At 44.6% G+C, this 25,905-nt stretch overlaps 1 protein-coding gene across 4 annotated transcripts in view; it reads right to left on the minus strand.

Moving 5' to 3' along the window:
* Window positions 1–12,886: 12,886 nt before the first annotated feature.
* The window catches only part of ETV6 (ETS variant transcription factor 6), a 236,070-nt gene continuing 223,051 nt past the window's right edge, over window positions 12,887–25,905 (minus strand). For all 4 annotated transcript variants that reach the window (XM_059186081.1, XM_059186082.1, XM_059186079.1 and 1 more), the window contains 3 exons: window positions 22,395–22,537; window positions 20,279–20,379; window positions 12,887–16,685 (listed from right to left, as the gene is read on the minus strand). In XM_059186081.1, the coding sequence (XP_059042064.1) occupies window positions 16,580–16,685; window positions 20,279–20,379; window positions 22,395–22,537 (350 nt within the window). In that variant the 3' untranslated portion in view covers window positions 12,887–16,579. The remainder of the gene's footprint in view (window positions 16,686–20,278; window positions 20,380–22,394; window positions 22,538–25,905) is intronic.

Genomic DNA, 25,905 nt, shown 5'->3' on the forward strand with positions numbered 1-25,905 from the left:
CTGGGTGGCTCTGTGGGTTAAGCCTTTGCCTTTGGCTTGGGTCATGATCCCAGTATCCTGGGATCGAGCCCCTCATCAGCTCTTTACTCAGCGGGGAGCCTGATTCCCCCCTCAACTCCCTGCCTGCTTCTCTGCCTATTTGTGATCTCTGTCTGTCAAAAAGAAGTTGATTGAAAAAAGGAAAAAAAAAAAAGAAGAAAGAATATAAGCAACCTGGAGACTAGAACAAAGCCATGCACTAAGTTTAGGGTGTATTTTGATCTGTTAGAAGAAACTGTATCCCAAAATCTTAAGAAAAGAAAAACCTATATGTATACAAAAAATAAGGTTAAATATAATGAACAGGTAGAATATAACAATGAAAATTTCAAAAGTTTTTTTAAAGGATTTTATTTATTTATTTGACACAGAGAGAGAGATCACAAGCTGGCAGAGAGGCAGGCAGAGAGAGAGGGGGAAGCAGGCTCCCCGCTGAGCAGAGAGCCCAATTCAGGGCTTGATCCCAAGACCCTGACCCCATGACCTGAGCTGAAGGCAAAGGCTTAACCCTCTGAACCACCCAGGCACCCCTCAAAAGATTTTTTTTTTAAGATTTTATTTATTTATTTGACAGAGAGAGAGAGGAGGCAGAGAGAGAGAAGATGAAGCAGGCTCCCTGCTGAGCAGAGAGCTGGATGCAGGACTCGATCCCAGGACCCTGAGATCATGACCTGAGCCAAAGGCAGCAGCTTAACCCACTGAGCCACCCAGGTGCCCCACCCCTCAAAAGATTTTTAAAAAGGTATTGATAAGGCAAAATAGTTTAAAAAAAATTAAAATAGGAAAAAGGAGAAATTTTAAAAAATAGAATAAGAAAAAAATAAAATTTAAAATTAAAATTAATTTTAATTAATTAATATAAATAAATAAATAATATAAATAAAAAATAAAAAATAAAATTAAAATAATTAAAATTAAATTAAATTAAATTAAGTTAAGTTAAATTAAATTAAACTTAATTTAATTTAAAATTAGTTTAATTAAAATAAAAATTAAAATAAAAATAACTTTGGAAGACTAAGAATCATGGGAAAAAAGCCATAAATTCTTTATTGCTTTCCCTTGCTCTGGAGTTCCACAGTTCTCACTGATTAGTGAACTTGTGCTTGGCTGGATGCTCTTGCTAATCTTCTGGAAGAGGGGCCTGTTGCAATGATTCTCAATAGTCTTTGCCTGAGGTGGAATTTCACTGCCTTTGCCAGGGGCCAGGCTAAGCAATCCATTTGGATTCGCTCTTGGGAGCTTTTGTTCCCTGAATGCTTTCTGTACAGCTTTGGAGGTGGAGAATAAAGATAGAGACCTCCCAATCAGAGCTTGGGTCCCCACTCCTCAGTGTGCCCTCAGAGAAAAGCAGTCAATCACTCTCATCTCCCTGGTCTCCAGCTGCACTCTGAGCTCACCTGGCCTGTGACTGAGTGTTTCTATCTCTGGCGAACAGCCCGGTTTGGAGTCTCCAAACCTAGCCGATTCCTGCGGTGCTCCCATGCCACTCCTCCCGGAGGAAGAAGGTGAGTCTTCTGGGATCTGCCACTCTTTGAGTCCTGGCTCAAAGAGCAGTGGCCCAACTGTTCCTCAGATCATGGTTTAAGGTAACACTGAGCTGAGAGATCCCCCATTGGCTCTGTCTCTGCAGCCAGCTTCCCCACTCTGACCTGGGAGCTCTGCCACACTTAAGCACACCCCATCTTTCTGTGACCCTGCGGGTCCTGAGACCACACTGTACCCATGAGGGCTCCACCCCCTGCTTAGCCTTTGGAGACATGTCCCTCAGTGGAGCAGACATCTAATAGTTCAAATTTTGTGTTCCCCTGCTCTACCGCTTCCTGGGAGCTGGCCCCCCTCCCCGCAGTCTCTCTTCCCATATGTCACCTCGGGTTCACTTCTGCATGTCCTACCTTCCAGAAAGTGGTCGTTTTTCTGTTCCTAGAATTGCTTCTCTTCTCTTCAATCTCCTGTTGAATTTGTAGGTATTCAGAATGGTTTGGTTCCTATCTAGCTGAACTTCTGGGACCTGATGATATTTAGGTCTCCTACCCCTCCACCATCTTGCTCCTTCCCCCTTATATTTGTCATTTTTATAGTTGTAGCAAAACAGTGCCCCACATCTTGAGATAAGGATTGTGAGTAGTGTGGTTGCCCAGATCATGACTCTGGATCTAGAGCTTCTAAGAATGAGTAATTCACTTCACAGAGGAGATACAAAGTCTCCAGCAGGACTTCTTAGACCATTTGTTTTTAAAATGAGTGTAAAACCTAGTTCCTGTGGATATTGTAATTTATTCCCACTTAATTAAACGGTATTGGATATGAAGGAGAAAGTCTAGAAGGGAATGGAAAGGATAAGGAACAGAAAGAAGAAGTTCTAGAAATAGCAGAATCACCAAAGTGTAATGCAAGTCATCTGGAGTCATCTTATGTATGTATGTAGGGGGAGGCAAACAATAGCACATATATTTTGGAGTCAGCAAAGACAGCATGGAGGTTCCTCACAAAGTTAAAATAGAGCACCTTACGAGCCAGCAATTATACTATCAGGTGTTTACCCAAAGGATACAAACATACTGATTTGAAAGGGCACATGCACCTTGGGGTTTATGGCAGCATTATCAACAACAGCCAAATTATGGGGGCGCCTGTGTGGCTCAGTGGGTTAAGCCACTGCCTTCGGCTCAGGTCATGATCTCAGGGTCCTGGGATCAAGTCCTGCATCAGGCTCTCTGCTCAGCAGGGAGCCTGCTTCCTCCTCTCTCTCTCTGCCTGCCTGTCTGCCTACTTGTGATCTCTCTCTGTCAAATAAATAAATAAATAAAATCTTAAAAAAAAAAAAAAAACAATAGCCAAATTATGGAAAGAGCCCAAATGTCCATCAACTGATGAATGGATAAAGGAGATCTGTAGCTCTAGCTTACTCTATCTATCTATCTATCTATCACATGCTTTACTGTCAGTCAAGCTCTCCAGGGAGTTCAAAGGATGTTATCGTATAGTCTGATTACCTCTCCCAGCAACTTTGGGCCATACATAATGAGTAGAAAGGAAGCTCTCTGGTAGTTAAATGTTGGACATTAAACAATGAGAGCCCTGTTCTTCTAGCATTCCCCAGACACTGTGGAATGGAAACCCCAGTCTTCTTGAATTCCCTTTATATATTATATTATATATTATTAATATATAATAAATAACATAATAATTAATGTATTATAATAATATAATGTAATATTAATAAGTAATATATTATATAATACATATATTATATACACATTATATATATCATGGAATATCATCCAGCCATCTGGAAGAATGAAATCTTTTTTTTTGGTAGTAATATCCTTGCCTTATTATTTTTTATAGTGACATATTTTATTGTTCATGTATTTTTCCAAGTATATAGTCCTAATTTATCACTCTTTAAAGTGCTTAACTACAACTTCAAAGATTTGTCAAGGACAGAAAATAACATTAATCCCAGTGTTTGCAAGTGTCTGATATTTTGAAAGGCTCCCATTTTATCTCCAATAATACTTTCTACCTTGAAGTCTACTTTATCTAATATTAATATAGTCACATCAGACTTCTCATGCTTGCTGTTGGCATAGCATATTTTTCTAGTTATTGATTTTTAATCTATCTGTGTCTTTATATTTTAAGTGTGTCCCTTATAGACAGCATAAACTTGAGTATTGCTTTTTGTCCATTCTGACAATCTCTGTTATTTATTTGAAGTATTTAGTCCTTTTACACTTAGTGTAATTACTAATTTGATTGCATTAAAGTCTATGTTTTGTACTTCATTTTCTTTTTTAAAATTTTTTAAAAAAGATTTTATTTATTTCTTTTACAGAGAGAGAGATCACAAGTAGACAGAAAGGCAGGCAGAGAGAGAGAGAGAGAGAGGGAAGCAGGCTCCCTGCTGAGCAGAGAGCCCGATGCGGGACTCGATCCCAGGACCCTGAGATCATGACCTGAGCCGAAGGCAGCAGCTTAAACCACTGAGCCACCGCAGCGCCTCTGTTCTTCATTTTCTATTGGTTCCATCTATTTTATTTTTCTCTCTTTCTCTTTTCTTGGTTTCTTTTGGATTGAAAACTGTTAATAATTCCACTTTATCGGTTAGCTTTTTTTTTTTGCATTTTTAATAGTGATTGCTTAAACATTACAAGATATATCCCTAACTTTTCAGAGTCTTAGAATTAATATTGTATTACTTCCTATCAAATGTAAGAACCTGGTAACCATATAGGCTCGCTTACCACCTTTCTACTCTCACTTATGTCTTAGCTGGGATATGTATTACATTTCTGTATGCTATAGCCCTCCACATCCCAATTCTATAACTTTTGCTCATCTCATTTTGTTTAAAGTTTTGCCATTTTAAGCACTAGTCTATCTGACTGTTTCTGGGACAAGAGTGAAAACCAAGGCTTAGTTTATAGCCTCAGTGAACTCCTTGTTTCTGAACTGTCTGTGTGTATTTATAAATTGCTGAGAAGCCTACAGGAAGCCACTTTATTGGAACACCCAATTACAGCCTTTCAGCTAATAAACTAGGTTTATTCATCCTCTTTTTAAATTTATATTGCAGTGAACATCTAGTCCCCTTCCTCTCACACAAACTAGTTCCTTGTATTTCTTCATGCAAAATCAAATATTTATGGCATGCACTTAATTATAAAACTTTGGCATCAAGCTGCCCATAAAAGTAATCTTTTTTGTGTTTTTGCATTTCCTTCTGAGACTATATTCTTATGCATTTTCTGCTTTTAGGATCTGTTTTTCCTAAGACTAAATTGTCTTCTCATGTATGGTACTTTTCAAATCTGAATGTGTGAACATTTTCCTCTCTTCTTTTTGTCTTCATATTTATGCTGTTGATTGGCAACTTTTGAGGACTGTTTTTTATTCTTTGCCTCTGATTCCTTTTTGAGGTATTCTCCTGACTTTGTGCTAAAGACAATGAACCATAGAGAAGCTTGCTAGCTATGTCACTGGGTGGTTCTGTGACTTCAGGTCAATCACTCATTTCTGTTGAGCTCCAATTTACATGAGACGATTTAAGACTCCTTCTAGTTCTAGTTCTAATATTCTTTGTTCCCATAACTTGAGCTGTCCTAGCAATATTATCATTTGTTCAAACACACAAAACACAACACACACACACAGAAAAGTACATGCAAACACATATGTACAGTTGTCCTTTCTTTTCTCTTTTCTTTTCTTTTTCTTCCTTCTTGTTTCTTTTCTTTTCCTTCCTCTTTCCCTTTCTTATTTAATTTATTTGAGAGAAAGACTGCCAGAAAAGAGGGGAGGAGCAAAGGCAGAAGCAGAAGCAGACTCCCCACTAAACAGGGAGCCTGATACAGGGCTTGATCCCAGGACCCCAGGATCATGGCCTGAACCAAAGGCAAATGCTTAACTGACTGAGTCACCCAGGCACCCCTACAGTTGTCCTCATATCCTCTGATACTTCTGCTTTTGGCCATCCTCAGTGTTAGAAGTTGCTTCCAGATTTTTCTGGATTCTCATCCCATATCTGGCTGCCTGGTCCTTGCCCTTCAAATACCAGTGTTTACATCCTTAACTCTGGCTTTTACCCATTTCAGCTAACTGGTAATCTGTACAACTCTGCTCCTGGCCTTGTACTCCGTCTCTGCCTGCTGAATTCACCAGAGTTTTGCTCCTTAGTCCCCTCAGCAGACTCTCTCCTTCCATGTGGCCTCACCTGGGATGGTGGACTTCTATTTTGCCATATCCCTGGCCCTTCTCAGTATACAAATGAACTGAACTTCATTCTTGTGGATGACAGGATTCCTGAGAAAAGACCATGGAAAAAGTCAGAAAAAATTTATGAAGTCAGTAAAGAAGAGAGGTGGAGGTGGCCCAAAGTGAAATTATAATTAAGAGGAAGTTTATTTTTAGTACCCCTCCAACTCTTTTTCAGATACAATTTCCTCTCTTTGACATCCCACATTTCAAGACACCCAGTGCTCTCCTACTACACCTTGCTGCCTTAGGAGACACCAGTGGCACCCTCCCTTGGTTCCTGGTTCCAAATTCCAGATCACTGCCAGGTCCAGCCTTCCCCTCCAGCCAGTTACTTGTCCTGTCTCTCCTCCATAAGAGCCCTGTTCTCTACTAGCCAAATCAAGAAACGTTGGTATCAAAGGCTGACAGTGGTTTGAAGAGTTTCCTTTCCTGGATAACATGGAAAAAAGAAAAAGAAAAAGAAAAAGGAATAAGAACATCTTATTTTGAAATCAAGTTCTCCTGCTTTCTCTCTGTGTGAACTTAACCAAATCTTACCTTCCCTTGAGTATCATTTTCCATCTTAAAATGAGGGAAAATATTTTTTTCATGGGGTTGTCATAAGAATTTACAAATATAGTGTATGTAAGCACTCTTTCTAAGTACTATGTGAGAATGAAGATTTTTATGCAGGATTCAAAAATGTTTCTTAGACTCGCCCTATACATCATGAATTGGGAAAGATTTTGGTTCCCTTGACAAAAGAGATCTAGACGGCCTCAATACTTCAGTTGCTTCTTTAAATTTTTTTTTTCCTTGAATAATGAAGGGCAAAAAGAACAAACTATGAAGAGAGAAGCTAGGTAAGATTTGGCAAGTAGAGAAAATGATGTTTTAGACAGGAGATTCCATATCCACCTATCCAGTTTCTGGAGAAAGGACCACCCAGTTGAATAATAATGTATACTATTTATTGAACATCTGAAATGTGCCAGGCACTTTATATACATTATCTCTACTTTTCAAAGAAATCTTTCAGAATGGTAGAGAAGGAAATGCCTACTCGAAGAAGATGAGTTTTCCTTTCTTTTTATTATTTTTTGCTTTTGTTTTTCTTTTACTTATAATGTCCCATCTCTGCAGGGGGTAGAGCCAGATTCCAACCCCACCCTGCCTCATACCAAGGCTTGTGCTCTTTTCAACAGACAACCCTGATCTTACTTCCCTGAGGAAGCTTACTGATCCATCTCAGAAGCTACACACTGCCTGGGACACCTGGATCTTCTTCCAAATATGTTCAAAAAACAAAAAAGCAGACATGTCTCAAAATAATTTGGGGTTGACTGGTTCGAAGGCCCTTGGGCTAGACCTGTTCCGGCTGCCCGAGCAGCCTCTCTGGAACTGGGGCTTCTTTGGAGCACCCAGTAGGGAATGTTCTCTGGCAAGTCTGAGCCCATCCAAAGGTTGGCACCCAAAATTATAAAGCGAGGGAGGCTAAAGACACAGCACATCACGACACTATAATTATTTGACTTTGGCGTAATTCCTCCTTGATGGCTGATTATGCCACACTACCTGTTTGAAATGGAAGGAGCCTTTGCAGGTAAGTGTAGAACAGAAGTGGATCTTCTTCATGGCACATGTCTTAGCCAAATGGCCTGGTCATGTCAAATTTGAGTCTGAGTCCACACCTTTCATGGGAATGAATTCAGTGGTCCTCAAGGGTGGCTCTCTCTTGCTTGTGGTCAGGTGTCCTGCCATCACTGGCACTGAGGTAGTATGTGAAGATGGCCGCGGTGGTGAATGCTGGGAGCACTGGGAGAGAATGGAGCATCTACTAGCAAGGGAACTTTATTTGAGTGTCTAAAACCCTGATTTCACCTAAGCAGGTTAAACCACAACCAATAGAAAATCTTTGGTTTGGGGGATAAAGTCATCTCTGGAGTGTTCCATGTCTAGGTTTCCCTCAGGTGGGAATGAGCTTTGGGAGCCTGTAAGGGAAAGGAAAGGAAACAGCTCCAAACTGAATAGCCCAAAGCAGATTTCGAATTCCTTGGAGAATTTGCATTCATCTACTGATTTAACTAACCAATGCCAAGCTGATGCAAATGGCATGTGGAGGCTTTTACTAGGAGGCAGAAGCTGGGGGAGAGGAAAGGCTTACAGATTGCTTTCTAATCTTGGGGGAGGCTCCTCTGGGAGGTTGACAGAGGAAGGATGTGCTGACTTCCCAGATGGTTTTGCAAGGTAATCTACCCTATTTTGGTCAAGGTCTTGACTCAGGGTCATGTGTGTCTTGAGGAGGTCAAGTGGCAATTCAGTTGATTAGAAACAAAAGGTCAACACCTCTCAGCAGTTGTCACTGGGTGATTTTCCCACTTGGAATTCCATAGAAACAGAATTACAGAATTGTGCAGTGTGTATGGGTTGGGGGGAGGGTTTGTCAGGCATAAAAAAGGAAAGGGAACTAACACTTATGTGCTAGGACTGTTACACATTTTCTTCACTGAATCACTTCAATGTTGCGTTGAGGAAAAGAATTCTTTTTTCTTTTTTAAGATGTTATTTATTTATTTGGGGGGGGGAGGAGCATGCATGAGAGTGAGGGTAAGAGCAGAGGGAGAGGGAGAAGCAGACTTTCCTCTGAGGAGAGTGGGGCCTGATCCCAGAACCCCAAGATCATGACCTGAGTTGAAACCAAGAGTTGGACGCCCAACTGATTACACCACCCAGACGCCCTGAGGGAAAGAACTCTTTAAGAAACTGAGCCACGCTCCTTTAGTGAGTTGCTTGAGATAGTGATTAAGTGGGACTAGACCCCAGTAGCAGGCTTGCTGTTTCTCCTGTTGTTCCATGTGAAGATTCTTTCCTGACTGGAAATGGAAGACTCTCTAATTGGTCAGGCACATTCTTCCCTTTTCTAACAGAAAAGCAGGAGTCTAGCAGTGAGCCAGGTTTCTAGCAGCATCTCATAGCCGGACCTCCTGGTTTCCTGAGCAGCCAGACTTCTGGGGCTTTATCATGTGGCCCCCACCTCATGTTCGAGCTCTCTTCAAACATAATGCTCTAATTTCCCAGTCCCCAAACTGAACCCAAATAACATTGTTTTGTGCACCTATGAGCTGAGCCAGGACTTCCTTAGCAAGTGGGAGAAAAACAAAATCAAGGAAACTCGCAGACCAAGTTTAAATGGAACAAAACCTACACATTTCCTAAAGCTATTGAACTGAACAAAACCAGATCAAAATATTCTCAGTAAACCTGAGTCAAGGCAATATTTTCCTTGGGTTGAGTCCATTGCCACAAGTAAATATCACTGAGTGCTCAGGTGCTCCGCAGGGCTGAGGACTTGGCCCACTGCGGACTCTGAGGTGTGTGTGTGTGTATGTGTGTGTGTGCGCGCGCGTGCGCGCGCGGGGCGGGGTGTTGGCTCAGACAGCTGTGGGGTGTGGGAGGGCTCACATGATCCCTCAGCTGACCTGGCCTCTGACCCCTCCTCTGTGAAGTGATGGGGTTGCCCTCATTCTCTGGTGTCCAAACTAGAACAGAATAAAACAGGAACAGCAGAAACTTTTCAGAAGGTAGCTTTTTGGAGAATTATGATGTGTGGGACTGATAGAGAGCTGTTCTGGGTGAAGCAGTGGTTGGTGGCTCAGTGGTTCCTGAGTAAAGTATAAAATTAATAGCAGGTAACTTTGTGCCAGGCATGTTTCTAAGTCCCTTCTCTGTAATCTGTCATCTACTCCTCCTCACCACCATCCTTTTGAGGTAGGGACTATTATCAGCCTGATCCCAGTGCTACACCTGAGGAAACGAAGACACAGAGAGGGTAAGTAAGTTGCCTGTGGTCACACAGCTAGTGAGAGGAAGTGGGGTGGGACCAGGCATCCTGACTCGGCCTTTGCTTAACCACTCTGCTCTGTTGCTCTCATACCAGGTGGGTTGGGCACTGGTCTGCCAGAGACCTAACATCAGAATGGAATAAACCAGGAGCTTGGCACCAGCAAACTCAGGTCTCTCTGTCTTAGGACTCCTAAGGAGACTGGCAAAACAAGCTAGACCCTGAAGCAGACAGATTCCTTGGGTGGACAAAACCACCGTCCTTGCCAGTGCTGCCCCATGTCTGGGGCCAGTTTTGCTCCTCACTCAGCCGGTCGCACCTTGCTCCCATAGGCTGCTCTCCCAGGCCTAAGACCCCTGCCTGAAAAGTTTGCTTTGCCTGTAGCTGCAATTGGCTGGAGTTCTGAGACCAGAGGATCCAGTGTGTAAGGTTGTTCACTAGGAATGAGTGATTTATTTTAAATCGGTTAAGCGGCTGCCTTCAGCTCAGGTCATGATCCCAGAACCCTGGGATCAAGTCCCTCATGGGGCTCCCTGCTCAGTGGGGAGCCTGCTTCTCCCTCTCCCTCTGGCTGCTGTTCTGCCTACTTGTGCTATCTCTCTGTCAAATAAATAAATAAAATCTTAAAAATAAATAAATAAAATAAAAACCCTCTAATATGTCTCCCAAAAGGATGCCTGCTCCACAAATTTGAAAAAGGAAAGGGAAGCGGGATTAGGAAGTGCCAAACGGCGAGAAGTGTTTTGCCAGCACAACACACAGAAGAAATCATTTTAAAATACACTCTGAAGGTGGTTTCATGACAGCAGACATGTACCACCTCTCTATCTTTTATGTGTGAGTGACGGACCCTGCCCGCTAATGAATGACCATCTTCCAAGACAGTCGTGGGTCAAGTACAGACAGGAGACGATGTTCAGTGCCTGTGATGTCTGATTTTGTACATAAAAGAGTTGCCTTTTTTCCCGGTCTGCAGCTTCTCTTTTCATTTTCTTAACGGTATCTTTTGAAGAGCGAGTTTTAATGTTGATGAAGTTCACTTTGTCCAAAACATCTTTTTTTTTTTTTTTTCTATTATGGGTTGTGTTTTGGGGGGGGGATCATATTTTTTTTCAAGTATAGATTTTTTAAAAAAAGATTTTATTTATTTATTTGTCAGAGAGAGAGAGAGAGAAAGAGAGAGAGAGAGCGCACAAGCAGAGGGAGCAGCAGGCAGGAGAAGCGGGCTCCCTGCGGGACTCCATTCTCGGACCCTGGGATCATGACCTGAGCGGAAGGCAGATGCTTAATGACTGAGCTACCCAGGCGCCCCATGAAGAGGTTTTTGATCATGGTGTTCACTCTTGTTGCTGCCCCAGAGAACAAGCAAACTTCTTGCAGAGCAGATTGGCCCCAGGGACCAATTTTCTAGGGAGGACTTCGCAAAGGAATACACACCAAAGAGAGAGGCTAGTTCAGTTTTACATTAGGGTCAGAATCTCAGGGCTTGATGGGCAAGAACGGATGTCTTGCTACTCAAAGTGTGGTCTGACGACTAGCAGGTGTCAGGGTCACTACTGACTTCCTTCCTTTGGAGGAAGCAAGAAGACGACTCTGATGTGTGGTTCTTCATCCACTCATTCCACGGTATATTCAGTCTTAGGAAAAGCACAGCATTGCCGTGTGTGAGTACTGTTAACACAAATTCATCATCAATTATTCTGTCAATTCTGTCAATTATACTTACAATTTATAAGACCACATAGTCTTCTTTATACCCAGATGAACAAACTGATGTTAGCCTTGAGAGTGAGGGGAAGAGCAGAGAGAAGACCATCAGAATCACCTGGAGAGCTTGTTTAAAAATTGCTAAGTCCCCTTCCCTCACCAAAGTTTTTGGTTTAGTTTATGTGAGGAACTGATAATCTGCATTTCTAGCAATTCCCAGGTGATGCTGAGTTATAAAAACAGTAGCTTCAGATGCATTACTAGCACCTCAGGAAATATATGGACACTTACTCTTTGACACTGTTCTCCCTCCATATGGAATATAGGGCCAAGTATCACCAATCCATGGTCACGGAAGACAGAGTACCCAGGACAACTTAAATACAGATATAATCTGATGGCTTTCAAACGTCTACTTCCCAAACTTACATCTGAGTTGCTAACCAGCAATTTCATTTGCTTCATTTTCCATTCTTTTCGTTTCTACCCACCTCTGAGGACAGATAGTTCTGGATGATCGTAGGATGTTTGATACTGAAATCATAAGCGCCTACTGGTTGGCAGGGGGCCCCACTGGCCAGTGTCACGGAGACATTCGGAGCATGGGGGTGGGCTCTGAGCTGGATGATGACCCTGCAGGTCACTGTGCTCCTTAGCGGAGTCCTGGGCCCTACCTCACCTGCAGACTCACATCCATGATTTAGGTAGGATTAAGGAACCGTTCGATTGTGGGAGGACCTTGGAATCACCACCGTCCTCAGTGAGCTGATAAATCTTTGGCCCAGCACAGGACCCAGGCATCTCTGGTCGGAGTTCCTTCCGGCATATCTCCCCACCTGGGGCAGATGCTCAGACTTGAACTTTCTGACCCTTCTGGTGCCGTTTGTCTCAAGACTGCCTTGCAGACAGCTCTATGACAGAGGCTGCCTGCCAATGAAAACCAGGACTGTACTTTATACCGTAATTGAGTGGAGACAGGATTTACCTCATTGGCATACCTTCCCTGTATGACTCCATTTCACATTATTAAAAACAGAGACTTGGTCCTTTTTTTTTTATAAAAAATTTATTGAGATGATGCAATTATAGGCTTTTCTTTAAAAATTATTTGCAACTCACTGGCCCTGAGAAAAGGCATTTGTTTTTTGTTTTTGTTTTTTTTTTTCTTTTTTATTACATTCATTTGATTCAGTCCCTTATAAACCCCACACCTCATAAACAAGAGATTAGAAATTAAACAAAAAGAAAAAAAAGAAGAAATTCTAGATTCGTTCTGGTTTGCAGGTGGTTGCAGTCACAAAGAGAAATCGTCGAGAATGTTCACTTGGCGTGTGTGAAAGATTCGGGGAGTTTGTAGTTGTTTAGTGTTGATGCAGATGGGGCCAAAAGAGTATCAGGTTAGTCTTCTGTGGTTTTTAGACAGGCAGGGATTATTGTCACCCTCCTCCCCTACCATGGCTTCCTTAGATCGCTGCCTTCCTTCCAGACTTCTGCAGAGAAGAGGAGCAGGCTGAGGGGATGAAAACTTACTAGCACCGAACGTCAGGGCAAAAAAACCTGCAACTTCTTGGGTGGGAATGGGTCCAGTGGGGGTCTGGCCAGGCTGGATTCCACTCCTCATTCTGTCCCTGGCATGCTGTCTGCTCCCAGGGCACCATCCTACCTCCTGGACACTCAAGTCTCCCTTCTGGAGAAGGGAGTGAAATGTTTCAAAAATGTACTGACTTGGAGCATAGACAGTGAAAGGTGGAAACAGTAGTTACTTAGTCATTTAGGTGGATCCTGTCATAGCCATTGAAGGTTTAGCTAAAGCTACATTCTTATTTGGGCAAGACACCAGTGTAAAAAGACCCTGGGTAAGAGGGTTCCAAACACACTGTTGAGAGGAGAAAATCCATCAGTCTGTTATCCCCTTTTTCTGTGGGGATGTCCCCCTGAAAGAAAGAAAGAAAGAAAGAAAGAGGAAGGAAAAAAGAAAGGACTCAGGACATTGGTGACCCTGCGTCAGGCAAGAGACCAAGTTGCCTTGGGACAGAAAGAGAGACTGTTCTGCCACATGGCCAGTCCAGCCAATAGCCACTGACCTCCTTTGATGGAGAAGAGGCAACGTGGTGAACCCAAGATGCAGGCCAGAGAAGGTGCTAGAGAATTTCTAGCTGGAGATACAAGTGAGAGTGACCCCCCCAAATACAGATGAAGCAAGCTTTCCCTGCTCTGCGGTGCTCTTCTGCAGAGCCCTTTCTCGATTTCTGATCTAAGCCAAGCAGTCCCGGGACAGCAGCAGGGAAAGGCCAACTATTCAAGTCACAGACATACTTTTCACGTGGTCCCAGGTGAACGTGCCATCAGCCCCAGCACTTGGTGTTGAAGTAAGGAATTTCAGCTTGGATAGAGTCTACAGGTTGAGTGGACGCTCTCGGTGGGCCGGGACTGTGCCCGATTCCTCTGAATCCCTTCCAGGGTCTATCAGGTGCTTCGCGACATCCGAAGCAGGGTCAGCATGTCCTAAGGCATCCCTGGGGTCAGCAGCGTGGAAGCACCGTGTCTCTGGTGTCAGCACTGCCCACTTGTTAGCTCAAAGCAATGAGAAGGACGTTTGCCTAATTTAAGGGAGTCAACAGAAAACTCTTATTGGGAATGTATCTGGGTGGGAAATGAAGATCATATTGGAATTAGCACCTTCTATTCTTCAAGCGACTGAAGGTGTCAACCTGTCCTACGTATTCTTTAAATACAGAAATCCTTGGGGCCAATGGGAATTTCCCTCCCTAATTCAACTGTAATATTCTTCAAACAGTGAAAGCCCGGGTCCTTCTATCAGAATGAGATGTTCTAACCTTAGGGAAGAGCCCCACCATGTCCTGTCTCTGGTTACATCATCATATAAAGGGCCTCAGTCAAAATGCACCCTCTCTCTCCAGCGCTTACACTCAACAGCCTTCACAACACACCAGATACTTGGCTTAAGATCTCCAGGTGTGAGCCAACACCGGTCATTGTAGAGACTGGAGTGACCGCTCGTGAAAGGTATCTGTAGCATGCTGGGGCCAGCTGAATCTCACCATCGTTCAAGCAGATGAGACCATACCCTTCCTTCATCAGTGGACCCTCCAGCCTCACACAGCAGGTCCTTGACTTGACCGCAAGCCCAACCTTCTGGAAGGTAGAGTTGGGGGGAGTGTGTGACAGCAGAGGAGGCTGGCTACAGCCACGTTTCTATCTGCGGTTCGTTAAGAGGCAGGAACAGAGCACAGATGAAAAGCTTTGAAGGGCTCCCTGATTCCGGTGCCTCCGACCTACAGTCAGTCTGTCCTTCCTTCTCCCCAGGCTGGGGTTCTTGTCAGTACGGGTGGGGTTGAATTCCTCCTGCCTGTGTTCTTCCAACCCCCACCTGCCTGACGTAGTCAGAAGTGGCTTGGGGAGACACCCAGGGCTCTGGCAGCCTCCCCCTAGTGCTGCCAGTGGTGATGCTGGGAGTGTGAGGTGCTCACCCGAGTTAGTAGAGGAAACAGAGGAATGGGGCAGGGAGGGGGGTGCTTTGTAAGGCGGGTCTAATCTTTAGGATTAAAAAAGACTGTCATCCTAATATTGGATTCTGAACCTGGAAATGGGAGAGTCAATCCAGGTGGCAAGACAAGGAAAAAAAAAACACCCTAAAAAAAAGCTCTCCTAAAACAGCTTTCTAAATATATCTGATATCATCAAAAGTACTATGGGGTGGCACTTCCCTCATTTTACAAGATACTGCGGACCTGATTTAGAGGTGAAAAAGAGCCACAAATGGGTCCAGTCTGAAACACAGCTATGAAAGAAGAAGAAACAAAATAGGTAATGAGTCTGAGGAGTTTCTTGTCTGCCCTGGCCTGGCGAACACCGGGAGCAAGTGGCTGTGTACATCAGGGCCCTCCCTCTCAAATGCCCTGGATCTTGTGGGGACCAGGAAAAGTTAAAAAAAAAAAAAAAAAAAAAAAAAAGGCTAGGAATTGGGAAAAAAGACAAAACAAAGCAGGCGAGGGCATAAAACTGACTACAAATGGCCTCTGGATGGAACAGAGAAGACCTTCTCGCTCACTAGCCTCAGTCACCTGCCCTGGAAGCACAGATCCCCCCCTGCAGCACAATTTCCACCTAGTGTCTGACCATCAGGCCCTTTGGGGTCTTTTTGTATTTTCTGCCTTGCAGAACTTGCAAGTTAATCCCATGATGCTGGGGCCTTCTGAATGACGCAGCCGCCTTCTGTCCTGAATCTTCCATTCCCGAGGAGCCACCAAGTCCTGGGGTTCTCGCAGCCATGTCGGGGTGGGAGTAGGGTTTGGGGGTGGGGGCAGCCCGCTGGGCTGGCATGTCTCTTCCTGGAGGACCGCAGCACCTGCGAGGTCTGGGGCCTCCCTCCAGTAGGTAGCCAGATGCCGGGATGTGGGTTTGATTTGGCAGCGCCGGCTGCAAAGGACCCAGGCCACAGATGGCCTTTGGGCGTCCGTAATGCTCAGGACTCCAGGAGAGGCACAATTCTGCTAAAAGGCATCTGAACCTCAACAGGAGGCGGGGAGGGAGGACAGACGGGAGGCCGGGAAGGAAAGAGCGAGAGGGAGAAAAAGCTCTCCTTTTCACTTTATCTTTTTTAAAAGCCTCTTTTTTTTTCTTTCTTTCTTTCTTTTTTTTTTTTTTTTTTCCAGCCAAGACCCAATATTAACAGGCACAAATCTGATCTACGTGGCAGGCTGAAGAGGAACCTGAAACCCTTTGCAAGTGTTCTCTTTCCTGACCAGCTGGGCTTGCCGCACTTTGTGAGATTTGCAAAAAATAGATATATATAATAGATATATATTTCCATAGGAAAACAACCTCGGATGTCTTCCCCTGTATGAATGATGAAAAGTCAAACTGCATGGTCTTTAAAAAAAAAAAACACCACAACAAAACAAAACAAAAAAAAAGAAACACCATGAAATTAACAATAGGTGGACGGGTGAGGGTGAGGAATTACAGATGGAGAGGTTCCACATGAGGAGAAAACAGAACCAGGAGTCCCAGGCTCGTGCCCTCGGCCAGAATGCCAGCCCTGCCTTCGCTGGGTGGTTTGTCTAAGGTGCTCTGGGGACCCTCCCGCTATGCGAGACAAGTGTCACTCCCACTCCCGGGTCTCTTCCGGTTCAGCTCTCAGCCCGCCTGCTTGCCACGCCTCCAGGGCCCTCGTGGGCAGGGGACCCCCGGCTGCCGGCCCCCTGCTGAGGCCGTGGCTTGGTTCCCTCAGCACTCATCTTCTTGGTATATTTGTTCATCCAGCTCCTGGGACTCAAGGTGCTCCAGACGGTCCGTTCGGCCACTCATGATTTCATCAGGGGTTTTCATAAACCTTTGGAAGAGGAAATGGAGGGGTCCAGAGATTATACTGTCCTCACGTTGGTCCTCCCCTTGAACTCTCAACTAAAAGCAGCAGGAGAGCTACTGAACCCCGCCAGTAACGCTCACTTACTGGGAAGAGGTGCCCCTTTCTCTGACAGCCTGAAAATGGCCAGAGAACTATAAAACAAGTCTAGGAGACAGCATCCATGGAGGTTGTGTAGTGCCCTGTGCATGGCCATGCGAGGGAACCCTGGCACAGCCCACTGCTTCTTATTTTTAGAGAGTTAGATTTTCCAGTGACCTCTGAGAGCTGTAGATCCATTTCCACCCCAGACTGTGAGCCTGGGGAATGGTATGCAAAACCTGCATTTAACTCAAAGGATACAATTAAATGTTGAATGGAAAATTTTCATAAGAAGACAAGTTAGTGATGCTCTTGGAAATTAGAAAGTCAAAAAGAAAGAATCCTTTTCAGTGTTATCACTGATCCACCCAACACGCTAGCAAAGAATCCCCATTAGTCTATCTTCCTCTGTAGCCGGGTGCCAACGGCAAGCTTTATCTTCTTGTTGTGGAAATAACATCAGCAACTCGTTTGACCATGATTTTCCCTGGTTCAGGAAGGCAGCCTGGGTGTAGACTGTGTAGCCTCACGAATGGGAGCACCCCTTCCACAGCTCCACTCGGGGCCCGCACACTTTCCCTCTCCAGACACTCTGCTATGCACCAAACTGCCTGAAAATATACTTTTCCTCTTGTCACTCCATGTTCGAAAGCCTATGATGAGCACTTCTCAGATAAAGCCAAGGACACACTCTTCAGTCTGCCCACCTGAGCTCTCTGTCATCTCTACCCAGGAAACTCTGGGATCCCACTTCTTTATGACCAGGAACCCTTTACTCTAACCTGGCCACAAATCATGGCTCATGCCTTCCTCCAAACCTTATCTGGCCTTCCCTCTTGGCTCCTTTCTCTGAGCCCTGCCTCCTCATCAAAGAGCCATGTAATGGCTCTGGTCCCTACTGAAATTTTCCTTCTCGAAATGCCTACACATCCTGTGAAGAGCACCAACAACTGAACACTTGACTACACACTGGGTTTCATACCAAGAGGCCTTGATTCTGTGGCAAGTCTGGCTTCCAACACTCATTTCTTCAAAAATGACCAACTCTTCTCACTAATAGCACTATTCTGTCCTTTTCTAATTGTCGAAAATCACTCTTGGAAGCCTATGAACTTTCCCACTACCGCTTCTCTTTTTCTGCCCTTTATTGCCGAACTTCTCAAGCAGTAGGATTTGTCAAGTCTGCAGTCCATCTTATCCATTCATGTCCTCATGAAAACTTCTCCCCACCATCTGAAGTCACTAACAAGCTCCTGAGGCCGAATCCACACATGGGCTATCTTTGGCCTTGCAAACTACCCCTTTCTTCTCTTGACTACTTTTCCATAATAAGCTTCTGATAGACCATATTGGGCTTGTCAAGATACATCTACTGAAAACCCCCATAAGATATAAAACACAATTATATAGAATGCAATCCTCTCCTCTCTAGAATCTTATGATGTAGTTGTGGGAAGAAGAACTTCACATGTACAATTATTGCAAATGCAGTGTGGTTTAGGGTCAAGGGAATCCAAGAAATGATGGAAGAAGATAGCTCTGTGTGTTTGAATAGCTGAAGAAAGCCTCATGAAGGGCAGGACACTTGAGAAGGACCTAGAGGGGACACATATTTTTAAAAAAGCAAAAGTGAAAGGGACATAAGTCTCTGACAGAGGGAATCACACTAGTGTTGTAGGGCAGCTGGTAGGGTGTGCGATGAATTTGGAAGGCAGGAGAGTGGACCAGAGGTAGAAAGGATTATGAATGAATCTAGACGTAAACCATAAAAGTCTAGATAGGGAAGCAATAATAATGCGTTTACTGTTCTTATACCTCCCAAATTCTCACGCAAGTGCTTGTCATTGGTAGACTCCGACCTGGAACCTGCTGGTAAAAAATCTTGGGAAATGTGGTTTCTAGTCCCGACTAAATAGAATGCAGTGGCAATGGAATGGAAGAGCCAAGGACAATCCAGCGCAATGACTAACCTGGATATGGGAAGAGTCACTGATAACTCTAATGTCAAGGCTGGTCACTTAGAATAATGGTGACGCCACTGATGAGTAAGGAGAATTCTGGATGCAGGGAGGGGGGCTTTCTAGTAGGTGAAGAATGTCTGTCTTGACTCTTTCGTGTTGTGGTATTTCGTGCACATGTACTATGAGAAGTTCTTGGAAATTGAGATCTGGACTTTCACGAGGATTTTAGAGCTGAATACGGAGTCTAACTATTAAGGGATAAGTGAAGCTGTGTAATGGGATCATTTCATCCAGGAAGAATAGGAGCCGAGGCCCAAGTTTAGGGTGAAGGATGACAGGAAAGCATCAGAAGAGCCAGAGAAAGGAGGGTTCTTTTTTACTTCATTCCATTCTCTTCCCAACTCTTGAATAGCCTCTTCTGCTGTTTTTCAAGGTCTCAACTGCTTTCCCTCTTCCTAAGTTACCATAGCTCCCACTGCTAAAATCTAAATTTTTTGCTCTTTCCAATCTATCCCAGCAGGCTCGTCTACTCATACCGAGTGCCACTTTCTACCTGTGCGCAGAGAATTCCAAATCCATCTCTCTAGCCCCATCTGAAACTCTTTTTTGTCCCACCTGCTAAACCCATAACCTAACATCATGAGTGTTGATTCCACCTTCTCCCAGCCTTTCCTGGGTCTCCCCGTGGCCATTACCACCAGTGTTAATTACCACCACTTCTACCTCTCCTGACTGCTCCTTTAGATCCCTTCTTCTTCCTCTTCTAATTCTTTCTCCTCTCTTACATAGAACTTGGAATTACAGTCTATGTGGTAGGTTAAATGGTTGGAACTCATTAGCTGTGAGGAAGTCTGGAAAGAGGAATGTCTAGTGCAGCAGCTCTCAGACTTTTCTGATTATAATTCGTCGTTAAAAAAAAACATTTTATATCATGACTCAGCACATATACACATATACACACATACCCCCCAAATTTTCATGAATTATTAGTCACTCTTATTTCATGTGATACCATCTGATATTTTCAACTCTATTCTACCCAATTTGGTTCTATTTCATTAAAAAAAAAAAAACAGTTGTGACTGACTCATTAAATCTATTTCTTGATTCATGAATGGGTCACGACCTGCTCTTTGACAAACACTGGTTCAGAACCCAGCTTATGGGGCTGGGAACCTGGAAGCCTAGATTTAATACCTCAACAATGTTACTTTGTTTGTTCCTTTTAACTTAGCTGGATGTTAATGCCAGATGATACTATTTGATCACTGCATTATTTTAAAGGTGAGTCAGATTGTGTTTACTTCATTTTGGCTTTATTCTAATATACAGACATAAGTTAAAAAAAAAAATTCCCCCTAAAATTCTAACAACCCAGCATATGGTATCCAGTTTGTAGCACGGAGGGCTTTGAGTGTCACATAGGCAGGTAGAGATCTTAACAGTCTCCCTCCTCCCTCTTATTTAAAGAAAACAGTATCCTCCCAAAAGAAGGAAAGGAGAAAAAGGAAGTTCTACCTGAACAAAAGCCTTTGTCCTGGCTCCTTCCTGATAATGTTTAGTTTGTAGTAGTGGCGCAGGGCTCGGGACATTTTCTCATAGGTCATGTTTGTTCTGTTCTGTTTGTTCAAAGGAGGAAGAGAGAAAAAAAGCACAAAGACACAGTGAAATCAACCTCAGAGAAGACACTGGGGAGCTATTAAAATAAAAGCTCTTCAGCTGCTGCTGTGGCCCTGCCGGTTGGGGAAAGCTCCCTCTCCTCCCTCTGCTGCCTCCCAGGCCACCCCCCACCCCTCCACCCCCACCCTGTGCCCATCCCCTCTGCTTTCACACACCCCGCCAAGTCTTGGAGCCAAGACATGTCCATGTCCGAAGGTGAATCACCTTTTGTCAGAATCACCTTTAATGCCAGATAAAGTCTTGGCCCCGAAGCTAAGGAAGCATATCCCAAGGCAACCTCCCTTGTTTCCTTTCCCAAGCCCAAGCTCTGCTCTGCTCAGTGAATTTCCTGGAGTGTCCCCCCATCTGTGGGCCATCCTTTGCCTTCTGACCCACAGAGAATTCCTTCTTTCTTTTTCTTTCTTCCTTCCTTCCTTTCTTTCTTTTTTTTTTTTTTTTTTTTTGTTGTAGTGACCTTTCTCCAACTTGTGTTTCTGGTTTATCATTTTAAGGAAGAGATTTGTTGTTGTAGTTGTTTAAATTCCTGTTCTGGAAGGAAGAATACAGAGGTTCCGAGCCCTGGAGGGTCCGGGCACAGTCAGGAGCCGAGGCAGGATTTTTCTCCGTGACTCACACACTGAGGAGTCTCTGAGTGGGGCCTTGCCGTATTTGGTTATGGCCTACTTCAGGTCCTCCTCCACATGGCCCTGGGGCCTACCCGAGGGACTTGAGGCTGGCAACCTCTGGTGGGGCTGGGCTGTGCCCTCCTCTGCCCCCTCTCATTCAGCTCACCTGGGGGTGTGTCTTGCCTGCTTTGTCCCGCCCACATCTGCCGGCCTGTGGTCAGCCTAGACCTTAGTGACTCATTTGTTTTGAGTAGGATACAGATGTATTTATTTAAATATTGTTTTGAGGGGAGAGACTCTTTGCTCTGGGTCCCTGTTTTCTTTTCCTTTCTTCTCCTGTGGTAAGAACACTTAACAAGACATCCATCCCCTTGACAGATTGTTAAGTGTGTCCTACAGTCGTGGTAACTCTATGTACAAGGTACAAGGTTATATAGCAGATCTCTAGAACCTACCCATCCTGTTTCATGGAAACTTTACACCCATTGATGAATACTCCGCCTTTCCCCCCAGCCTTTGGCAACACCATTCTGCTCTTTGGTTCGATGAATTTGCCCATTTTCAATAGTTCCTACGAAGGGACACATGCGATGCTTGTCTGTGACTGGCTTATTTCCCTCAGTATAATCTCAAGATTGCTCCGTGTTGTAGCCTGTCACAGGATTTCTTTCCTTTTTAGGGCTGAGTGATATTCCAGGCTATGTATACCCCATCGTTCTTTTATCTGGTCATTCACAGTGGACACTTAGGTGTTTTACATCTATGTACTTTGACAGTTTTCCTAACTAAAAAAGACTGCATCTTTTAATTCCTGTCCCTCTTTCCAGCATGGAAAAGTAGGGGGCAAACAGTTCTGGCCTGTTTGCTTTTTAAGGGGATTCTGCAGAGTCGGAGGGTAAGCATTTCCACGGAGAAGGGAGCTTTTGTAGACATGGGAATTTCTAACCGGGCAGGACAGAAGTGACCCTTCCCTATTGCCTTGTGAGTCCCACAGCTCTGCGGAGCTCCCCTGTACCCCAGCTCCTGGCGACATAGGGGTGGCAGGGCCAGCTTGAGGGAATGAGATGGAGGGCTGCTCCCAGGGTGGCCCTATCAGACTCAGGGGGTGTGAAGTGAACTGGCCCCTGGCCTAAGTAACCAAATGGAAAGTGGTATCTTTAATTATTTCCTTCCCTTTGCAACTGTCTAATTGTTCACCTGTGAGAGATAAACTAAATAATGAGGGGCACATCGAGGAGGGAGGAGCTAGGCAATTATCCTCCTACCCAGAAGATAAAGTCTTTTTTCTTTTCTTTTTTTTTTTTTTTTGGGGCACTAGTTGGCAGAATACATAGCTGGTACCCTTTTACCTTATGGTTTCCCCATAGTCGAGCCAGTCCATTGGGATCCACTATCCGGAATATTTTGGATTCTTTGTCCTCCCATCGGATGAAGTTTTCGTACCGGCTGTCAGAAAGCAACTGATAGACGTAATCCCAAAGCAGTCTACAGTCTACAGAGGAAAAGGGCAAAAAACCACTTTTGAATAGGTTTCCTGTTAAGGCACTAAGAGCAAGAATCAGAAAATAATCAAGGAATCCCTTCTGCCTTTTGTGGATTGGTGGTCTTTCTTATTTCACGGTGAGGAGACCAGGGCCCAGAGAGACCTGGTGGATGGTGCAGGAGAAAGATGACCTTTGACCTGTAGAGGTCTAAGAGACCATCCCCACCAACTGCCTCCCTCCACAGATGGGGACGCCGTGACCTGGAAGAGGAAGCACCTTGTCCAAGGTCATGACCAACGACTTGAACTTGAGCAGAGCTCCCATGAAAGACAGAAAGCAAGCCAAAAGAGGGGTAACTCTGGGTGGGCGTGGTCCAAGGGCGAGAAGAGAGCCCCAGAGTTCCAGGCACGCAACATGGTCTGGTTGGTGGAGCTGCATGATTACTCTGGGGTTGGAGGCCGTATGGACAGAGACAAGAAGATCGCGGCAGGCTACCAAGCAGCAGAAGAAGAAGTGTGCTGCGTGAAAGGCTGTGGGGAGGAAAACCCTACAGTTTGCTACGACTGGGCGCGGTGGCTAGCATGGTTTTCAAAAGAGGACAGATATTTTCTCATTACGGCCTATTTGGGAATTCTTTAAAATTGTTTTCTCATAATGAAATCAGGGTAGAAAGGAATCAAAGTAAAAAAGAAAATCACTTTCCCCATTTGGAGGACTGACATTCTGTCCATCACTTGGTCAGGCCACAAGTATTTATTAAGTGAGTTAATACAGGCCAGGCACTGTGCTGGGCCTCGGCTTGTGGGTGTGGGTTGGCATATTAAAAAAAAAGACACAGACTGTACCCTTTTCCCTTGTTCTAGTGTTTTCTGGATGTGCCGAAATGGCATGTGGTTTGCCCTCTGGCAGCCCTGGAGAGGTGGATGGAGGCAGACGTGTCCTATCTAGGTGTGCTTTCTGGACCAGCATCCAGAGGAGAATAAGAGGCTCTGATTTCCAGGGGTTCGCTGCTGATCCTGGGTGCCTCGGCAGGCCCCAGCTGGAAGGGCGGGTAGTGAAGGATCAATGAAGGAATTCTGTATGTGGCTCAGCATCTTCCTTGCACCCTTTCTAATCCTTGGAGGCCCCAGGTGGCTGGGATTCAAATTCCGGGTCTCTCGCATGACACCGTGCTGACTTCCTTCTCTTGGGTGAGGCCTGGCACACCTGGAGGGCAGTGTCTAATCGAGACTTGGACTAATTCAGAGCCAACATGGTCACCTCCCAGGGAATGAAACACACCCTTCTCGGGAGCCTTTTTACAAGGGCATTGAGTCAGGTCACCTTGGGCGAGTTTCTTAAATCTCCCTGAGGTTGTTTCCTCATATACGAAACAGGAATAACATGTCTTTTATGGGATTACTGTATGAACGATGGTGCAAGTGAAGGGGAAAGTCATGAACACAACAACAACGCCATGTACCGGCTGCCATGAGCAGGACCGTGCTCATCCTCCACCAGCCTGGCTGCACTCGGCCCTGGTGCCCTCTTGGGAGGCAGGTGCCATTATCTATTGCTATTTTATGGATGAGGGATCTGGAGCTTAAAGGGCTTGGTAATTCACTCCAAGGCCACAGTGAGTGAGTGACACCTGTGGGGGTCCAGGCTCTGCACCACTCTTCCTGATGGTTAACAGATAAATACTGTAAAGTTTTTGGACTTTCCAGAGCTGAGTTGCAGTCTGTTCAGCGCAGCCTTGCTGCAACCCAGCCTTTTCTCTGAATGGCAGAAGGAAATGTGGCATTTTCGAAGAGGCTTCATCTTTCAAGAAACTAACACGAAACTTAAAATGACCATAGCCTTCCCCCTCACTCCCAATTATCTGGGTCCAAAGATTAATGGGATACACAAGTTACTGTATTTTAGAACAGGACAAACCGTTCTCTTCTTGAAGCAAAGACACGGCATACTCGGGGAGCTGAACCCCATTCTGGTGACAGAGGCAGCCGGCCATTCCTCTTACCCCCTGTCAGCCAGGGAGGAGAGAGCAGGGGGGTCATAAAACACCTGGAGAAGTCAGCGTCACACTAGTGCAGGCTGAGAAGAATCTAGCTCATTATGAAGGCACTCGTCGCAGGATGACTCTAGTTGCTAGGCAGTGAGATCGGCGGCGTGTCTTAACCCTCCTGTCCCCTCCTGGTCTCACGACATTTTTACTGCAGATGGAACACAGGACAGAGCTGTGGACTCAGTGTCTGTCCTATTGTCATATGGCAGACGTTTTAATTTCCCCTCCATCACTTCCACTGGGAAACGTCTGACAAAACCAAACATCCTTACACAAAATGCCAACAAATTAGAAGGAACAACGAAGGGGGTTTGTGTGTACAGCTCCTCTACTGCTTCTCCACAGGGAGACCACGTCCGGGGCAGAGAGGCTGGACAGCACCTTTGGATTCAGCTGGATTGGGACTGCGAGTCTCTGAGTCTCTGGAATATTCACTTGACTAACAATAAAAAGACTGTCTTTAGCAGTTTGATATAAAGAAACCGTGCCCACAGGAAGGTGAGGAACATATGGCTACTCCCCTCACCTCTCGGCCCACTGGGGCTAAAAGCATGAGGTGGACGGTCCTTCCATCCCCACGCTCATGTGCGCTTTCCTTGTTTCTGCGGCTTCTGTCTTGCTCTGGTGGTTCACTGCATTTCCCACACATGGGAACCAGACCATTTCTCCAAGTAAGGGCTTAACGCGCCCTGGGCTACCATGCTGGCTTTTCAGAGGCCTCAAACTCGGAACTTTATGTAAATCATTTAATAAAAGAGATCTCGAAAGTTATCTGCTCTTTGGTTGGTGAATGAAGGGGAGGGCTTACCAGAGAACAGACTCTACCTATATGTTTCAAGAACATTTGATTCTTGCAAACTTTTCCCTCTCATAAATGTGAAAATAACCCCAAACAAGCTGCCAATTGATCACTCTAAATGACATTTAAACCAGCAAAGCCAACGTTAGCTGAGTAATAAAAATATGTTGACATTCAAGACATATTGGATTACTCAGTTACTAATAGAGGTAGCAACAGGAATTCTGTGGCATAAAGCAGTTGTTTCAAACTCAGAGTATAAATGACTTTTATAACACTATTGATTGTTTTGTTTCTTTAGTTAAAAATTATTCCAGATGATAAATATAAAGGACTGACCACAGAAGATTTCTTTTTTCATTTTCTTTTCTCTCTCTCTCTCTCTCTCTCTTTTTTTTTTTAACAATTGAAGTTCAAGCCATTGGGGTTATTTTGTTTTTTAAGATTTTAAGGAAATAAGAGGCAGATCCTTTTTAGTTCGCTAGATCCTCTGGAGGTTATTTCCTGCAATTTTTCAGTTCTGTTGAAAT

The sequence above is a fragment of the Mustela lutreola genome, chromosome 8 (assembly GCF_030435805.1).
Source record: "Mustela lutreola isolate mMusLut2 chromosome 8, mMusLut2.pri, whole genome shotgun sequence".
Lineage (NCBI taxonomy): Eukaryota > Metazoa > Chordata > Mammalia > Carnivora > Mustelidae > Mustela > Mustela lutreola.